At 42.7% G+C, this 18,950-nt stretch overlaps 1 protein-coding gene across 2 annotated transcripts in view; it reads left to right on the top strand.

Annotated features, from left to right (window-relative positions):
• Positions 1-18,950, top strand: part of LOC123363539 (sodium channel protein type 5 subunit alpha-like) — a 94,681-nt gene that overhangs the window by 9,124 nt on the left and 66,607 nt on the right. For both annotated transcript variants that reach the window (XM_045004640.1, XM_045004641.1), the window contains exons 5-10: positions 623-714; positions 1,651-1,872; positions 4,937-5,000; positions 6,395-6,536; positions 17,548-17,745; positions 18,697-18,876. In XM_045004640.1, coding sequence (XP_044860575.1) covers positions 623-714; positions 1,651-1,872; positions 4,937-5,000; positions 6,395-6,536; positions 17,548-17,745; positions 18,697-18,876 — 898 coding nt within the window. The remainder of the gene's footprint in view (positions 1-622; positions 715-1,650; positions 1,873-4,936; positions 5,001-6,394; positions 6,537-17,547; positions 17,746-18,696; positions 18,877-18,950) is intronic.

Genomic DNA, 18,950 nt, shown 5'->3' with positions numbered 1-18,950 from the left:
ATATCAGATAGAGCTGAGAAGCAGAGAAGAGCAAAGGCTGTAGCTGATAGCTATTGGGGACTCTGTGTTATGGGAGGATATTAGGCGTCTTTTGTGGAATGGGGCTATTTCGGGGGAGAACTGATTACTTTGCATTATGGGAATATGGGACACAGTTCTAAAGGAGAGATTCAATTCATTTTGTTTTAGGGAGGAAAATAGATGGATTTTTTTTTAGGAGGTAGGCCTGTGATGCAGGGGAATTGATAGGTTTATTGTGGGTGCAGGGAGGAAGCATATTTTGAAGTTTTACTTGAGGATCTGTTCAAAAAGAAATTATTCTTTTCTTCCTCTGCTTTAAATACATGATTTTGAATAATGTCTGTGTTATTTTAGTTTAAATTTAAAAGTGTATTGTAGGAAGTTGGCAACATGCATAATCAAGCACTGCCATGTAAATAGATTCTATTTGTAGTAACCAAGAAATAGATTTATAATACTTAGGATGAGCCCTTGACATGTGGTTTGTTAATGCACAAAATATTATATACTCAGAAGGGTTAGCAGTTAGGAAAAGGCATATAAAATAGTTGCTTTGTTCATTCAATTCAATAGCATATTGTGTCATGTCTTGATTTTACAGATATGCAGCGATATTTAGTGATCTAGGCAGTGTTTCAGTCCTTCGCACATTCAGGGTTCTGAGAGCTTTAAAAACCATTTCAATAGTCCCAGGTAAGAAGCCCAGATCTTTGAGTATTTTCTGTCAACTACAAGTGATTTTCTCCTCCAACTACTTTATTATTGTTTTTTGTTTGTTTGTTTTTTCAAGTCTTCTGTCTTTTTTTATCTGTATAACTTTCAGCTGTTACAGATACTGCTGAATTTGTGGATCAGGGTGGTGTCTCAGGATTGTTGGCCCAGTCAGAATGATTTAAGCACTGGAAACAATTTGCCATCTAATTTATTTTGTTTATTTATGTCTTTGAGGATTTTGTTTGATCTTTATAACGTCTATTACCCAGAAAGCCCTTCTAATTGTTCTTGTTTATCATTGTTTTGACTGTGCAATGTCAATACCTCAACAGACTTGTGCTTTATAATTAATATTTTTTATTATTGGGTCAGATCCTATTCAGTTTTTGCTTATTTCTTAATCAGGATAGTCAATTAGGTATTGCCTGATTAAGGAAGGGCTGTATAAAACTTGAATAAGGTCGATGGATCTGGTCCATTGGTTTCTTTCTGTTCTGTCTGTATTATTTTCTGTATGTCTCTAGTGTTCACAGGTCCTCCCTAGGTAGCATCCCTGTAAATTTTATTAGCATGATGCTTATTCCCCTTTCTAGATAAGACAGACTATCCTGATCCTTGTATGGAGGAGGGTGCAATTCATGGGGGAAGAACATAAGAAGTCTTCTGCCCTCCATACAGCCTGCTTTCCCCGCAAAAGTACTAGGGATAAATGTGTGTAAGGGAAAACTCTACATTTCTCATGTCGATCACTTCTAGCTCATCTGGGCTATGCTCGTATTGCAAAGATGCACGTAACACTGGCCCAGTAAATATGAAACGGTGGCTGCTCTATCTTGTTTTAAATCTCCGAAAGAATGGTATGCCGTATGTGTATCAGTTTCTCAGTCCATACACTGTTGAATTTTCTCTCTCTAGGACTGAAGGTCATCGTAGGTGCACTGATCCAGTCTGTTAAGAAACTTACTGATGTGATGATCCTGACCCTTTTCTGCTTGAGTGTCTTTGCCCTCGTAAGCCTCCAGCTCTTTAAGGGCAATTTGAGACATAAGTGTGTCAGGAATTTTAACTACACCAACGGGACTATTACTTCAGATGATAAGACGTGGCGCTCCTTTGACTTGTTTACTAATGATTCAGGTAAACTGCCCTCTGATTTCTTTTTAAAATGGTAGTTTACGTATATATATATAGACTCCTGCACTGCAAGTGATATTGAAAATACCAGTGAACTGCTACCACAACACGTTAGTCATCAAAATGCCAGAGTGGTTTGCAAATGTCCTAGGATAATTTCTGCTCTTGGTGATACAATTCTGGCTCTCTCTCTCTCCCCTCTCCCCCGTGTCAAAAGTATTGGAAATAGTGTTCCCAAAGTTTCCGATAATATTCATCTATGTTTCCCAGTATGATACCATAGTAACTGAAATGCACACTAGCTCATTCTCTGATGTAATTCCCAGAAGTTCTGCCCTGTGCAGTGTGCTGAACAGTTATAACTGCACAGAAAACTGTATAAAAAGAACAGGAGTACTTGTGGCATCTTAGAGACTAACACATTTATTTGAGCATAAGGTGCCACAAGTACTCCTGTTCTTTTTGTGGATACAGACTAACCCAATTGCTACTCAGAAAATGGTATGTTTAAGTAGGCTACACATTTATGTGTTTTGATGTGGACTGTGAACAGTTTTATTAAAGATTCAGCTAAATTGCTTGCTTTTTTCCTTGAAATACATTCTATATCTCTTTATTCCATATGTATATCATGACCACAGTTACTGCTGAACGTATGGATGAGAACAGAGGTATGTGGAAACACACCAAAGCATTCTCAGAGGACAGGCACTAGTTAGATGCACCAAAGGAAGAAAGAGCTTTATGCAGAAGAAATATCTCAAAATACACCAGAAGAACCACACCACAAAAACTGTTTACATGTGTGATGGGTTCCCCCCGGGGTACCACCTGGAGCTGAGGTACCACTGAGCCCTCTGACCCACCAGCCTGGGCTCCCTCTCACACTGTGCTGCTGTGACAAGCTGCAGAGCCCTCCCAACTTGCACTTTCATCAGTATTCACACAGGTAGGGACACACCAAGCTGCAGTTACATGCAGGCTCTCTAACCACCAGCCTCCCAGACTAGGACCCCAGAGCAGTATCATCCTGCTCTGGTCAAATCTGGCTAGTATATGAGTTTAATACCTGGTCCACCTCCCCGTCAATGTGAAGAATACCATACACACTGTGGTAACCAAGCTGAGATTTTCCCCTGACTTTAGTCAAACACACACTGGTTTGGATTAAAACATAAAATAAGTTTATGAACTTCAAAAGGATAGATTTTAAGTGATTATAAGTGATAGCAAACAGATCAAAGCAGATGACCTAGTAAATAAACAAAACCACAAACTGAGCTTAACATACAGGATACATAGGATATGAATTAGAAAATTCTCATCCTGAGTGATAAACAGGCTGGCAGATTCTTAATGTACAAGCTGTCTTTGCTTTGCAATGGGTTTCCCAGGTTTTCATACACAGGCTAGAAATACCTTTAGCCTGGGACCATCACTTCCCCCAGTTCAGTCTTTGTTCCTCGGGTGTTTCCAGGTGTGTTGTTTTAGGGAGAGTGAGGTACCATCATGAAGTCGTTTCCCTCTTTTATACCTTCTTCCCACTTGCTGGTAAGCTCTTTTGCTGTGACCTGGATCAAACGGTTCCCATTATGTAGTGCTATCTTGGACAGGTTTCTATTGTACACAGTTCCTGGGGTAAGCCTTGTGCTTGTGTGCTTTTCCTCAATGAGCCATTAACATTGTTTCTCCTTTTTACTGTTGTACCTGAAAGGCGGCTTGTGGGTGTTTTCAACCTCACATCATGTTTCAGTAACACATACGTAGCCAAACTTCATAACTTCACATACGATGATAGCACATACAATCCAATGAGATATTAATGTCTAGCACAGGGTTGGGCAAACTTTGTGGCCCGAGGGCCATATCTGGGTGGGGAAAGTGCATGCAGGGCCATGAATATAGGGCTGGGAGAGGGGGTTGGGGTGTGGGAGGGGGTGCGGTGTGCAGGAAGGGGCTCAGGGCAATGCCTCAGATGGTGTCACATGATCCTCAGCCAATAGAGGAAATTTATGAGGGGGAGAAACATCCACAGACTGAAGATTTACAAGTGCCTATAGCTATTTAATCCTCATCTTCAGATGAGGCAGTGATTTCCTCTACATTGTCTCATCCAGATGATTGTAAGAGCTTCCAAGAACTGCTAAAGCAGATAGCTGAGTTCCTCCAGAGTCCATTAGTGGAGATGCAGGAGTCCCCACAGAAACTGCTAGACATTCTCCATACCATAATGCCACAGTGTGTGACACTCCCCATTAATGATGGTTTATTGGACCATGTAAAAATATTTGGCAAACACCTGATAATCACCCTACAGCCTACTCTGTATCTCTGAGCAAGCAATCATTTTGACAGGTTGCTCAGGATTTGCACTACCACCATTTTGATAGATCTAGACCCTTTCCCCCCTCCATTTGGAAACCATCTACACTTCTTCCAGGAGCCATGGGTCTCTGTAACAACAGATTGTTTCAGTATATTACTCCATACGATTTCATTGTACACTTACCCCTCACCCCCTTTCCCCATCTCTTTTCAGGAATCTCTCTCATGAAATCAGAGAGAGCGTTTGGGAGTTATCGAGAGAGAGAGAGAGAGAGAGAGAGAGAGAGAGAACAACTCAAAGACAGAAAAATTACTTACCTACACAGTAACTGGAATTCTTCAAGATGTGTTGCCCATATATATGTATTCCAGGACCTGCCCTTGTTCCCCACTACTACAGAGTCCTATTATGTATGGATTCTGCAGTGGCAAGGGAATTGAGTGGCAGTTGAGCATGCACCATGTTTTTATGCCCTTAGTATGGAAGCATAAGGACATTTAAGGTACATGCAGGGACACAATGGACGCTGCTCACCAAAAGACTCTAATCTCTAGTGCATGGGATGCAACGAGTGGAATGACCAGCACATCTGAAAGAACTCCAGCTACTCTACACATGAGTAACCTTTTTTAATCATCAAATGCCAATTTTACCTGTGTGTGTGTATTACAATTCATATTAATCTAGCGGGTTGATGTTAAAAAGCATTTTTGATTTACTGTGCTTTCATTTTTATTGTAGAAAATGTTCTCAAGAAGAATGGCACCAATGATAGCTTGTTGTGCGGCAATAGCTCAGATGCTGGGTAAGTGCAATCTACAATCTTTCTTGATTCTTTTCTTTCTTTGCTTCATAGTCTTTAGCTTAACTCAGTCCACCAGTGACTAATGTGAAAAACAGATTTCAAGTTCCTAACAACAACAGCAATGGGAACAAGGATAATGAAAATATATACAAATAATAAGACAATTTAATGAAGTATAGGGGATAAAGCTCAAACCTGTGGTTTCCATACTAAGGTCTAAATTATTTCCAGGCCTCCTGGCAGATGTTCTTGCAATTACTTTAACTTTCTTCTCAGGAGTGCATTTAATACACATTTCCATTTAGTGAATTATATTTTAAAAGAATGAGATGTGGAGAAGGAAGTAGGATAAACTTCAGTGTTTCTAATAAGAATGGGTGCATCATTTCAGAGAGAAAAAAAAATCTAATCCAAACTTTCCCCCTCCCCAGTGATATAGGAAGAGAAGATTGAGAAAAAGGCTGGGGAGTTTTGGATGGAGGTGGGCTTGTGGAGCCAAAGCTCTGCCTACTCTCTGCCTGCTTTCAAGGCCTGAGTGTGGCAGGGGGAAAGTACCAAGCATGTAACCCCAGCTTCCTTTCCTACCCAGTGCCCTGTCCCTGCAGTTGTGATACAGGAAGGCTGTGCGGGAGAGTTTCGGGAGGGAGGGTCTTAATTCCCCTTATGTTTTTGTGTGGCTGAGTAAGCCTGGGCCACAGTCTGGCAAGTGTTCTGCTCTGCGCAAGACACAGAAAAGTCAGCCTCTGCCTTGAAGGTCTTATAATTCACAATCTAAAAATCATTAGCTCACAGTGCCAAAAATAGATCATAGAATCATAGAATATCAGGGTTGGAAGGGACCTCAGGAGGTCATCTAGTCCAACCCCCTGCTCAAAGCAGGACCAATTCCCAACTAAATCATCCCAGCCAGGGCTTTGTCAAGCCTGACCTTAAAAACCTCTAAGAAGGAGATTCCACCACCTCCCTAGATGTAGAGATTGATCCTCTAAACAGTTATTCCTACACCCATATTCCCTTTGATTTCAGTCAAACTATGTGCTAAGACAAGATACACTGGAAGACTCAGAGGACGTGTTAACTTAGAATAGGAAATATTATATAAAATACACAGATACATATATACCATTAAAAATGCACTTGTGTGCATCTATTTTTGTATTACTGTCTCTGCCCTTCCACTCTATGTCCCTCTTCCCCACCAAACTATCGCAGAGGTGTGGAGGACATTTGCATAGCATAGGATACTGTTTGCAGGTCTCACAGAAGATGTGAGTCCCTATATTTTAGTTTAAATATAGTTGAATATATTCTAAACTTACACATGAATTGAAGCTGCTTCCCTTTAAATTTGCACATTTCGAAGCTTTCATCACTTTTCTGTTCTCATCCAATAGCGCCTGTCCAATTAACTATAGATGTCTCAAAGTCGGGGAAAATCCTGATTATGGATACACAAGTTTTGATACATTTGGCTGGGCCTTTCTTTCCTTGTTCCGCCTGATGACACAGGATTACTGGGAGCGTCTCTATCAACAGGTATCAAATTTACTTATTTCAAATACAGGAACACTTAAAGTCATCCTGGTTAACATTGTGTCATTGCTACATTGCTGATCAATGAGCATGCTCATTTAAAGTTGAGTAATGCTCCCTTATAACATTGTTTGGCAGCCGCCTGCTTTGTCCACTGCTTGCAGACAGAGCAGCCTGTTGGAGCTGGTGGGGGCTTGGAACCAGGGTGGAGGGATAGCTCAGTGGTTTGAGCATTGGCCTGCTAAACCCAGGGTTGTGAGTTCAATCCTTGAGGAGGCCACTTAGGGATCTGGGGCAAAAATTGGTCCTGCTAGTGAAGGCAGGGGGCTGGACTCAATGACCTTTCAACGTCCCTTCCAGTTCTAGGAGATTGGTATATCTCCAATTATTACCTTAGCTCCCTAAGTTCCCTGTGTGGGTAATTCAGCTGCCCTGCCCCCTACTGCTGTGTGCTGCTCCTGCCCTCTCCTTTGGAGCTGCTCTTGGGAGCCTCTTGCTTGCTGTGCAGAGGTGGGGGGAAGAGGGGTGCTAATGTCAGGGTGTCCCCCTCCCACTCCCCGCTTCTGTACCTTAGCTCCATAGAGCAGGAGGCTCCAAGGCAGAGGGCAGGAACTGCACACCACGGGCGGGGAGCTGAACTGCTCATCATATAGTAGTAAGGCAGTCCCTGGGAAATATCCCACCCTCTTACTCCACCACCTCAACTAAGCTTCACAATCATCATTGCTGCGTACAATATTAAATTATTAAATTGTTTATTTAAAATGTATACTATATAGTCTTTTGTCTGGCAGAAAAAAATTCCATGGAACCTAACCCTCCTTTTACATTAATTCTTATGGGGAAATTGGATTCACTTAATGTTGTTTAGCTTAAAGTAGCATTTTTCAGGAACATAACTACAATGTTAAGCGAGGAGTTACTGTACTAAGTAAAGCAGTAACCTAACTGACTAAATGTATAAAGTATTTAAAATTTAAAGAGAGAAAAAGAAGTTCTCCTTCAAATGATTGTGCACATATACATGCCACTGTAGGTGTGTGTGCACCCAGTGCCCTCAAGTCAGAGACTTTTGCCAGTACTACCATTAGGTAGCACATGAACCCCTGCTCCACTCATGCTGTCAGGTAGGGCATAAAGGGCATGACTGCTGCTCCTCTCTCAATTCCTTTTAACTGCCCATGGTGACAGTCGGAGCTCCCCATTGCTCTGCTTCAGTTAACCATCTTTCTGAGTCTTTGTCTATATAGTTAGTTAGTGTCTTAATAGTTTAGTCAGTCATTGTAGTTTTACAAGTTCCTGGGAGATTTATTATAAAAATTCCCCAGAATTTAAACAGTGTGCAAGGTGTAGGGCTGTTTTTCCTGTCGTGGATAGGCATGCCAGTTGTCTAATCCAATGACAAATGGCTCCATTTGCAACTCCTTCCCCACCAGGACTAAAAAACAAACAGTAGTTTGAAGAGTCACCTCATGAAGGAGGTAATGCAGCGTGCATCTGAACTTGGCCCTGACCATGAAACAGTGGATTTTGATTAAACCTGCAGTACCCCTCCAGCCATTTCTCACCTAAGCACAAGTTGGATGAGAAATGTCATGCTTTGTCTCCTTTATCAGATTGGAAGCATTCCAGACTCTGACTCTGTCCTCTGATACTTTTTCTTGACCATACAAATCTAAGCGTTCCCCAATACTGACTGAGGAGGCACCATTGACTCTGGCTCTGTTATGGCTGCCAAAACTGGTGTCTTCACCATGCCGGATCCTTCTTCCTCGCCTTCACTGGTTTAGTCTGTTTCAGCACCATCCTTGGTTTTTCCTTACCTGACACCCCATTGCAGTTGATTCCTCAGCTTGCACCATCAATGCAACAGGTGCCATCAGTGCACTCTCTGGCTATCTCATCTCTGCCAACTCCCTTGATGCCCTCCGTAGTCATGCCAGCTCTGTTTATGTGCTCACTGATTATGCCAGCACCAGCCATGCATCCAGCACAGCTGATGCATTCTGCAGCTGTGCTGGCTCCACTGACAATGATGATGCACATGGCACTGTTGCACTCTGTGGATTTACTGGCATCACCAGCACTGACAAGTTTATCTGCCTCTTGACCACCCCAACCATTGTCTGCTTTTGAACCTCATCTGTCTCCACTACTCAGACCTCCTAGAAGTCTGACAGGAACTGCTCCTCCCTATCCTGAGGATGTTTATGTTTCTTTTTTGGACTCTGAGAGGACTCTGTTTCTTCCTCCAGATCTTTTAGATTACCCTACAGGTCTTCAAATACCAGACCAAAAACTAAGGTTGGATTCCCTACAGAGGAGTTTCAGCTTGGGGTCCCTCACCATAGATGTCTCAGGCCATGCCTTTTCCTCCTTGGCCTTTGGATACCCCAAAGGATTCTATACCTCTGTCTCATGCACTTTCTAGGAGAAAATTTCCTCCTTCTGTAGTGCAGGAGTCTTCTTCTGTGGAGGAGGGGGAATAATTGGAGGGGTCACATTTCTTCATGTTTTCCAGATGAAGCGTAACTCTGGAGTCAACTTCTCCCTCCACATAATCCAGAAGATTTCAGTGTTTTTCAGGACCTCATGAGGAGCATGGCTACCTCTGTAGAGGTCCAGGTGGAGATTGTGCAGGAGAACCTTCACATTCTCCTGGACAATTTATAGATTCGTGTTGTAGGAAGGGTTACTCTTCCTATCAGCAAAGTCTGCTAAACCCAGAGAAGACTCTTTGGCAGACTCCAGTCTATATACCTCCTTTGGCTAAGAGAGTAGACAGAAGAAATCAATTCGCTCAACAAGATTTTGATTTTTTCTTCATCCACACATCTCCTTATTCCTTGATGGGCGCAATTGTTAATAAATGATCTCACCAATCACAATCTAAGGCCACTCCCATGGATAAGGAATTAAAGAGACTTGAGCTATATGGCTGTAAGACATATTCCACTGCCATGCTTCAAATGAGAGTTGCCAATTATCTCGCTCTTTTATCTAAATATAATTTGGTTAACTTCTTGGCCATCTCTAAGTATGCTGATAAATTTCTGGAGGAATATAGGGAACAATTTCTAGCCTTAGTTTCCAATGGTCAATATACATCTCAGACATCTCTTCATGCAGCAGTAGATGCTGCTGACATCACCCTGTGTTCTGTGGCCACTGCTGTCTCTATGAGATATTCTTCCTGGCTGTAGGCTGCCAGTATTCCAAAAGAGATTCAAACTACAACTGACAATTTACATTTTGAGGACTCTAAATTGTTTTCCACCAAAACAAATGCTGCTATGAGCACATTGAAAGACTCTCATGCAACACTTTGATCATTGGGAGTCTACATTCTGGTTACTAAAAGGAAACAATTTAAACCACAACCCTGTTCTAGGACTTCTTTCCATCAGAGGCCTCCATATGCCTCTAAGAGAAGCTCAAGATTTTTCTCGAAGACACAAGCCATCTTCAACTGTGGTAGGTCCTTCTCACCAGATGACAGCATCCTTGAAGCAATCATTTTGATTCTTCCCTTGAAGAGAGTGCACTGACAATATCGTCTCCTTTCAGATAATGCCTATCCCTCTTTTACTGTGCTTGATTACCTTTGACAAATGGGCACTCAGCACAGTAAAGGAAGAATCTGTCATCCAATTTACATCTTCCTTTCCCCTACCCACCATCCCCATCCATTTTTGAGGACTCCTCTCATAAGACCATGTTACTTCAAGAGCTGTGGTCTCTTCTAGAATTGGGAGAGAGAGAGGAAATTCATTACCAGCACAGAGGAAAAGGCTTCTATTTCCAGTACTTCCTGATCCTCAAGAAATCTGGGGGTCTCCGTTCCATTCTAGACCTAAGAAACCTTAACTATGTCATCCAAAAGATCAGATTCAGGATGGTTACCCTCACTTCTATTATCCTTTCCTTGGAGATTGGTGTGCTACCCTTGATTTACAAGACACATACTTTCATATGGTGATTCTTCCTGTGACAAGGATGTATCTTCAATTTGTGGTAAGCACCAACCACTACCAGTATGCAGTATTTCTCTTCAGTTTCTCATCAGCCCCAAGGATCTTTCCCAAATGCATGTCAGTGATAGCAGCCCATCTCCATCATACAGGCATTTAATATTCCCCTAAATGGATTCCTGTCTAGTCTGGGCAGCATCAAGTGCTCAGGTCCAAAATGACACCCTAGTCATCAAACATTCTCTCATCTGGGCCTGAAATTAAATTTGGACAAATCTTAATTAAAACTGACTCAATGACTGACTTTCAATGCCAGACCAGCCATTATCAGATTGTGGTTTCTAGGTGGTCAGGCCTCGTGGTTGGAGTGGTGCCCAAGAAGAAGTACTAGGGATCAAAGTTGGATGGACAGCCAGGACCAGGCTGAGGGCAGTGCTGAAACTGGGGTCCGGGGAAAGGCTTGGGGTCAGAACCAGGACCAGAGTCCATAGAAAAGCCAAATCAGGATCATAATCAGAGTTTGAAAACAGGCTAAAGGCTAGAATCAGTCCAAGGGTCTGGGGGTCAGGAGGTGGGTGCATGGCTGAAGCAGGTTAGGAACAGGGCTGGAGCAGGGTCAGAATAGGGAACAGACAAGGTGGGAGTAGGCTGGAACAAGACCTGGGCAAAGCTGGGGCTGGAATAGGGACAAGATCCAGGGTAGTCTGAAAGCCTGGGAAATCTGACATACAGCAAGGCAGCAGGAGGGTCCCTAGCTGAGTGGTGCTTTTGGACAGATGAACTTACGGCTTTGGCAGTTGGAGTGCCTGGGCTCATCTGACTTGGACCCTGCCCAAGGATAAGCTGCTGAAGCATGCCTGAGAGATATGTCACTTCAGGTTATTCTGTAGGGGTGAGTCATAGCTGAGTGACCAGCCCTGGTCCAGCTGTGAGTTTGCCTCACTGCCATGGCTTAACTCCTAAAGGAGAAGCACCACACTATAGCCTTCCTTTCCCAAAACCTCAAATTCAATCCAGCAACAGCAGCGTGTGCCTGCCTTCAGCTCCTGGGTCACGTGGCCTTGTGTATGTACGTACCTCTACATGCCAGACGTCATCTTTACTGTTTGCAGGCCTGGCTTCATTCAGTATATCACCCTTCCAGGCATCCTCTGGACATGCAGATTTCCATACCTGCTTGAATGTTCTAGTTTCTGGACTGATGGTTGGATCCACAAAATTAGTGCAAAGCAATTCTGTTTCTGGCCCCAGAACCTGGTAACAGATGGGGGAGGCATCTTAGTCAACTTCAGGCACAAGGTCTTTGGTCACCTCAGGAAGTTTCCCTCCACATAAATGTGCTGGAGCTCAGAGCTAGTTGGTGGGCCTGCCAGATATTTATGCCTACCATTCAGATCCAGATGGTACAGATCCTCACAGACAACTTCACTGCCATGTTTTACCTGAACAAGCTGGCCAGGTGCAAGATAATCTCAACGGTGCCAGAAGGCTATCCTTCTATGGAATTTGTATGTTCGTCACAATGTTTTCCCGAAAGCCTTTCACCTTCCCGCTATGAGAAACATGCTGGGAGATTCCCTTAGAAGGGTTTGCAACTGAGAACATGTCACCTCAAGACAGAGTGCAGATATAAAATGTCTAGACATCACTAATGACCACTTCTTGGAGCAGCTAGTCCTGGAACTCAGAAAGGGAGAGGCAATTCTTGATTTAGTCTTAAGTCATGCAAAGGATCTGGTCCAAGAAGTGAATATAGCTGAAACACTCAGAAATAGCAACCATAATGTAAGTATTATTTACCCTTTCACATAACACAAGAAGAGAGATTAAAAAGACTAGGACTGTTAGAAAGATAACTAAGGGTGATATGATGGAGGTCTAAAAAAATCATGAATGGTTTGGAGAAAGTGAATAAGGAAGTGTTATTTACCCCTTCACATAACACAAGAACCAGGGTCCATCCAATGAAATTAATAGGCAGCATGTTTAAAATAAACAGAAGGAAGTACTTCTTCAGACAATGCACACTCAGCCTGTGGAACTTGCTGCCATTGGATTTTGTGAAGGCCAAAAGTATAACTGGGTTAAAAATAGAATTAGATAAATTCATGGAGAATAGGTTCATCAAAGGCTATTAGCCAGGATGGTCAGGGATGCAGCCCCATGCTCTGGGTGTTCTTAAACCTTTGACTGTCAGAAGCTGGGCCTGGATGACAGGGGATGGTATCACTCGATAAATTGTCCTGTTCATTCTCTCTGAAGAATCTGACACCAGCCACTGTCAGAAGACAGGATACTGGGCTAGATGGACCATTGGTCTGACCCAGTATGTCCATTCTTATGTTCTTTTGAAAATCTGAATAACAAAGGCATACGATTTTGTTCCAGCGTGGGCCACAGCCCAGGTTCCATCAAAAACGCTTGTCTCCTTTCCTAATCCAGTCACCTAATATATTCATTCTCCCCCAGTTCCTATCTCTCTGAGAGGAAGCTGAAATAAGACAAAGCATTATTAATCTGTATTGCACCGGTGTGGCCAAGTCAATATTAGTTCACTGATCTACATTGACTGTTCATCTGATTGCCAATAACTTATCACTACTGAAGGATCTTCTGTCCCAGAACTAGGGGAAGTCCCTAAATTCAAACCTTGAATTTCTCCATCTTACTGTGTGGATGATCTCTGGTTGAACACTCATTAGAAATTGTGCTCCCAAGAGAGGCCATCTTGGTGAGTGGCACAAAGGAGTCCACGAGCGCCACATATGCATCAAACTGGAAGAGGTTTTCATTTGGGCTCATTCTCGCAGTTTATCACCCCATCACACATAAGGTACACATGTAGTGGACTATGTTCTGCACCTGAAATCATCAGGCCTCTTAAATTGATCTGTGAGAGATCACCTGGCCTCTATTTTGGCATTACCTCTGACAGTACATGTTTTTTTTAGAACATAAGAACATAAGAGAGGCCGTACCGGGTCAGACCAAAGGTCCATCTAGCCCAGTATCTGTCTACCGACAGTGGCCAATGCCAGGTGCCCCAGAGGGAGTGAATCTAACAGGCAATGATCAAGTGATCTCTCTCCTGCCATCCATCTCCATCCTCTGACGAACAGAGGCTAGGGACACAATTCTTACCCATTCTGGCTAAGAGCCATTTATGAACTTAGCCACCATGAATTTATCCAGTCCCCTTTTAAACATTGTTATAGTCCTAGCCTTCACAACCTCCTCAGGTAAGGAGTTCCACAAGTTGACTGTGCGCTGCGTGAAGAAGAACTTCCTTTTATTTGTTTTAAACCTGCTGCCTATTAATTTCATTTGGTGACCCCTAGTTCTTGTATTATGGGAATAAGTAAATAACTTTTCCTTATCCACTTTCTCAACATCACTCATGATTTTATATACCTCTATCATGTCCCCCCTTAGTCTTCTCTTTTCCAAGCTGAAGAGTCCTAGCCTCTTTAATCTTTCCTCGTATGGGACCCCCTCTAAACCCCTAATCATTTTAGTTGCCCTTTTCTGAACCTTTTCTAGTGCTAGAATATCTTTTTTGAGGTGAGGAGACCACATCTGTACACAGTATTCGAGATGTGGGCGTACCATGGATTTATATAAGGGCAATAATATATTCTCAGTCTTATTCTCTATCCCCTTTTTAATGATTCCTAACATCCTATTTGCTTTTTTGACCGCCTCTGCACACTGCGTGGACATCTTCAGAGAACTATCCACGATGACGCCAAGATCTTTTTCCTGACTCGTTGTAGCTAAGTTAGCCCCCATCATATTGTATGTATAGTTGGGGTTATTTTTTCCAGTGTGCATTACTTTACATTTATCCACATTAAATTTCATTTGCCATTTTGTTGCCCAATCACTTAGTTTTGTGAGATCTTTTTGGAGTTCTTCACAATCTGCTTTGGTCTAAACTATCTTGAGAAGTTTAGTATCATCTGCAAACTTGGCCACCTCACTGTTTACCCCTTTCTCCAGATCATTTATGAATAAATTGAATAGGATTGGTCCGAGGACTGACCCTTGGGGAACACCACTAGTTACACCTCTCCATTCTGAGAATTTACCATTAATTCCTACCCTTTGTTCCCTGTCCTTTAACCAGTTCTCAATCCATGAAAGGACCTTCCCTTTTATCCCATGACAGCTTAATTTACCTAAGAGCCTTTGGTGAGGGACCTTGTCAAAGGCTTTCTGGAAATCCAAGTACACTATGTCCACCGGATCTCCCTTCTCCACATGTTTGTTGACCCCTTCAAAGAATTCTAATAGATTAGTAAGACACGATTTCCCTTTACAGAAACCATGTTGACTATTGCTCAAGAGTTTATGTTTATCTATGTGTCTGACAATTTTATTCTTTACTATTGTTTCAACTAATTTTCCAACTTTTCCTACCCTCTTGCATCTTGGTTTTGAAAGGCCTAACCAACATGTACACTCCTGTACCACCTTCTGTATCTGTATGGGATTTAAACTCATGGGAGCCACTTTTGAGCCTATAAGAATGACAACCTATGTTGTCTATGAAGATGGCATTTTTGGTTGTAATCACTTTCTCAAGGAGGGTTTTGGAACATCAAGCTCTCCTAGCTGAACCGCCTTTCACAGTCTTTCATAAGGAAGGTGTCCTTTAGGCCACATCCTAAGTTTATGCCTAATGTATTGTCAGCCATCCATCTGAACCAAACCATTCTGGGTTTTTCTCAAAACCTCATTTGTCTGTGGCTGAAGAAGCACTCCATATCTTGGAGGTTTGTAGAGTCCTGGCATTTTACTTGTACCACACTAGACCCTTCAGATCTTCCCCCAGACTCTTTGTGGCCTATGCTGAAAGAACTTAGGGTCAATCAGTGTCATCTCAGTAAATCCCTGTAGCGGGGTGGTTACCCGCTCCTGCCCTGAGGGGTTTAAAAAGCAGCCCTGGAGAGGGCTGCAGCTCTAAAAGCTGAGCTGATTGAGGAAGCAGCTGCAGCTGGGCTATGCCCCAATCAGGCCACAGTTGGCCTGTATAAAAAGGCTGTGAGCCAGGAGCCCAAACAGTCTCCCTCTGCCTGTAGAGGGAGAAGGACTTGGCTGCAGGGAACTAGAGACAGGGTACCTGAGTGGAGCAGGGATGGGGAAAGGCAGAGGAGCTGGGGAGCTCCAGCCCGGAAAGCCCCAGGCTGCGGCCTAGCATAAGACCAAGAGGTACTGAGGGTTGCAGAGGGCAGCCCAGGGGTAGGCAAAGGCAGCAGGTCCAAACCCAACCTTGCCAGTGATGAGTAGGCTGATACTGCCGTCTGCCCCAGGGCATGGGGGCTAGATGATGACTGGCAGTAGCCTTATACTGAGGCGAGGTGGGGATAGTGGGTGGGGGTTCCCTGGGGAGAGGAGACCCTAAGACTGAGAGAAAGGGGTTACTGCCAGGGGGCAGCACACCAATGGAAAGGGGCACCGGGGTCCAGGGAGGGATATGGGGGCCAAACAGTAGTGGATCACCGGCCTGCAGAGGGAGCTCCGGAGCTGGAAATCGAGCTAATTCCCTGAGACACCAGCAGGAGGCACCGCAGGGATGGGTCCACATGCTTACAATCCCCCATTAGTTTTCTGATTGTATCAAACTCTGAAGTCCCTCTTCCGTGAGAATAATGACTCACTCCCCTTTTATGAGCAATTCTGCAATAGCTGATGTATGCAAGGCAGCAACATGCTTGTGCATGCCTTCTCTACTCATTACGCCATCACTCAAGCCTCTTGTGATGATGCCACATGAAGACGGTGCCATAGTTGCTCTTCAAATGATCCAAAGTCCCTCTACATGTGAGAGAACTAGTGATGAGTCGCCCATAGTGGAATGTATATGTACACAGTCACTCAAAGAAGAAAAAATGATTACTTACCATTACAGTAGTAGTTGTTCTTTGAGATGTGTTTGACACACACACATTCCACGAACCTTCCACTTTCCTTGTGACTTCGGACTTAACTTACGGCAGTAGGAAGGAACAGAGAGGGAGGTAGCAGTCTTCCCTTTTTATGCCCTTGCCTGATAGCATGAGGAGAGAGGGGTGCACGCACCACCTAGTGGTATTGCTGGCAGAAGTCTCCGGCTCTGGCGCACTAGGTGAAATGAGTATGTCTCTGACTTTAGTAGAATCTAGTGGAATGTGTATGTGCACAACAACCAAAAGTTATTGTACAGGTTAGTAACTGTTTTTGTTTTTATGAAATGATGGATGCAAGTCACAGAATAAGTGACTGTTGTGCACATCAGTACGTTGGGAAAACTACAGCTAAGTCACCATACTGAGCTTTCAGTTAAGAATTTTGACAGGGAAATTAAACAGCTCACAAAAAACACTTCATAGATTGATGTCTGATGGGTTAATAACTACAAAGCAGAAAACTTTACTAGCCCAGAGGAAAAATTCAAAATATGCGACATCCATATCCATAAAAAGGGGGAGCACAAGAGGGACTGGCAACATAATACAGAGCCTTGCATCTCCGAGTCTGACTCGCACCTCTTCCTATTTGCTGTTTGGTAAGAGCATAGTCTCTTTGTACTGTCGTGTTTGCCAGACTTCCTGCAAGGGGACAACAGAATGCTTCCACAGCCCTTTAAACTAACCCTAATGCGCTGCAGTCCCAGGGAGCGTAGTGCAGCAGAAGGGGACTGAGATGTCACCGTGCACTGCTCCAGTAGCACAACAGAGCCTTGCCCTCAGATGTGCAGCTCCCTTTCTGTTCACCCAAACTGAGCTCTACTGGCCACCATCAGGAAGGTCATTAGGGCTTATTTGAAGTGGTACAGGAAGTAGGAGAGGGAGCAGAGGGCAGGGTTCAATTAAGGTTCTTTCCAAGCATTTTATTCAGGAATATGGATATGTGACCAAGCTTTTAAAAATATTTTAGAATAATATTTACTACTTTCATATAGTGCTTTACATCTTCAATGTGCTTTTCAATATTAATTAATCTAATTAGACATGAAATGTCATTTCAGACTTCTTACTGTAGTGTGTACTTTGTGCTTACAGACTCTCAGAGCTTCTGGGAAGATCTACATGCTCTTTTTTATGGTGGTCATCTTTCTGGGCTCATTTTATCTGGTCAACTTGATCCTGGCTGTAGTAGCAATGTCATACGAAGAGCAGAACAAAGCTACTATTGCTGAAACTGAGGCAAAAGAAAGGAAGTTTCTGGAAGCCATGGAACGGTTAAAAAAAGAGCAAGAGGTCCATGAACTGTTCCCTTGTTAATGTTTGGCACTCTCCACCTACAGTATACAATATTGATAGTGAAATTTATCAGTCACTCCTTATCTTTGAGTGTGTATAAACAATGACTCCATGGTCACTGATGAGAAGAGGTGCCAACTACTATCTTATTCAAAGTAATCAGACTGCTGCCTAGACTAATAGGAATGATTTATTTGTTGGTAAATTGTAGCTGTGAGGAGTGAACAGCAGAACATAACATTAGTCCATGGTACTGTAAGCAAATTGATATTATAAAGTATGTCTAAAATTCCACCAATCTATAGTTTCCACATGAGACACATGAAACACATGAACATTTTTGTATTCCTCTGCTGTGCTGTTCTATGCTTGTGAGTAGGCTGGGTATTGAAATATACAATAATTTTGTTCTTTGACTGCTTTAGAGTTAGATCCAAAGGCCACTGATGTAAATGAAAAGACTCTAGTTGACTTCAATGGATCAAGCACCTAGAGAGCAGAATTCTTGTATAGAAAAATATCACTGAAAACTTACAAATTGTGATTTTTCAGTGTTTAAGCCCTCATATTGGGAAGTGGATAGATTATGCAGAATCAGGTTAAAAATTGAGTATTTTTAAAGTAAGCAAATATGTACTAAGTATACAACAATGAAAGTTGAACCACGTGAATAGTCCAGACTGTTATATTATGTCTCTGATAGGGACTATTACCTGTTTGCACATAAACACGCAGCATGTAACTACTCGTTCAGTGCTCTATGTGGAGGGGTAAATCCTTCCTAATTCCTGCTTGCACCAAAAGCAAGGAATGTTGGTATTTTAACCATCTATATGAAATGATAATTGTTAACAAGAAAGAATTACAGAGCACAGCAATCTTTTCCCTTACTGATATGCTAATTGTGCAACTATAATATCAGCTATGGTTTTGTTTGTTTAATTTTAGGCATTGGCTGATAAAGGAAATGATATGTCACTTTGCTCTTTTGAAATCTCTCCTTTACCCTCAAAAGAAGTCAAAGATAGAAGCAACAGAAGAAAGAAAAATAAGTCCTTAGGGATAGAAGATTATAGGGAAGATCAAAAAATTCCCAAATCACAGTCCAGTGATGATCAACGAAAGTCGGTAATTCATTGTGTAAATTCAAGAATTGCTCAAAAGCACAAATAAAACCCCATTAAGAAACAGTAGGATGTATT

The sequence above is a fragment of the Mauremys mutica genome, chromosome 2, assembly GCF_020497125.1.
Source record: "Mauremys mutica isolate MM-2020 ecotype Southern chromosome 2, ASM2049712v1, whole genome shotgun sequence".
Classification (NCBI taxonomy): Eukaryota; Metazoa; Chordata; order Testudines; family Geoemydidae; genus Mauremys; species Mauremys mutica.
This window is presented reverse-complemented; position numbering and strand designations above follow the sequence as displayed.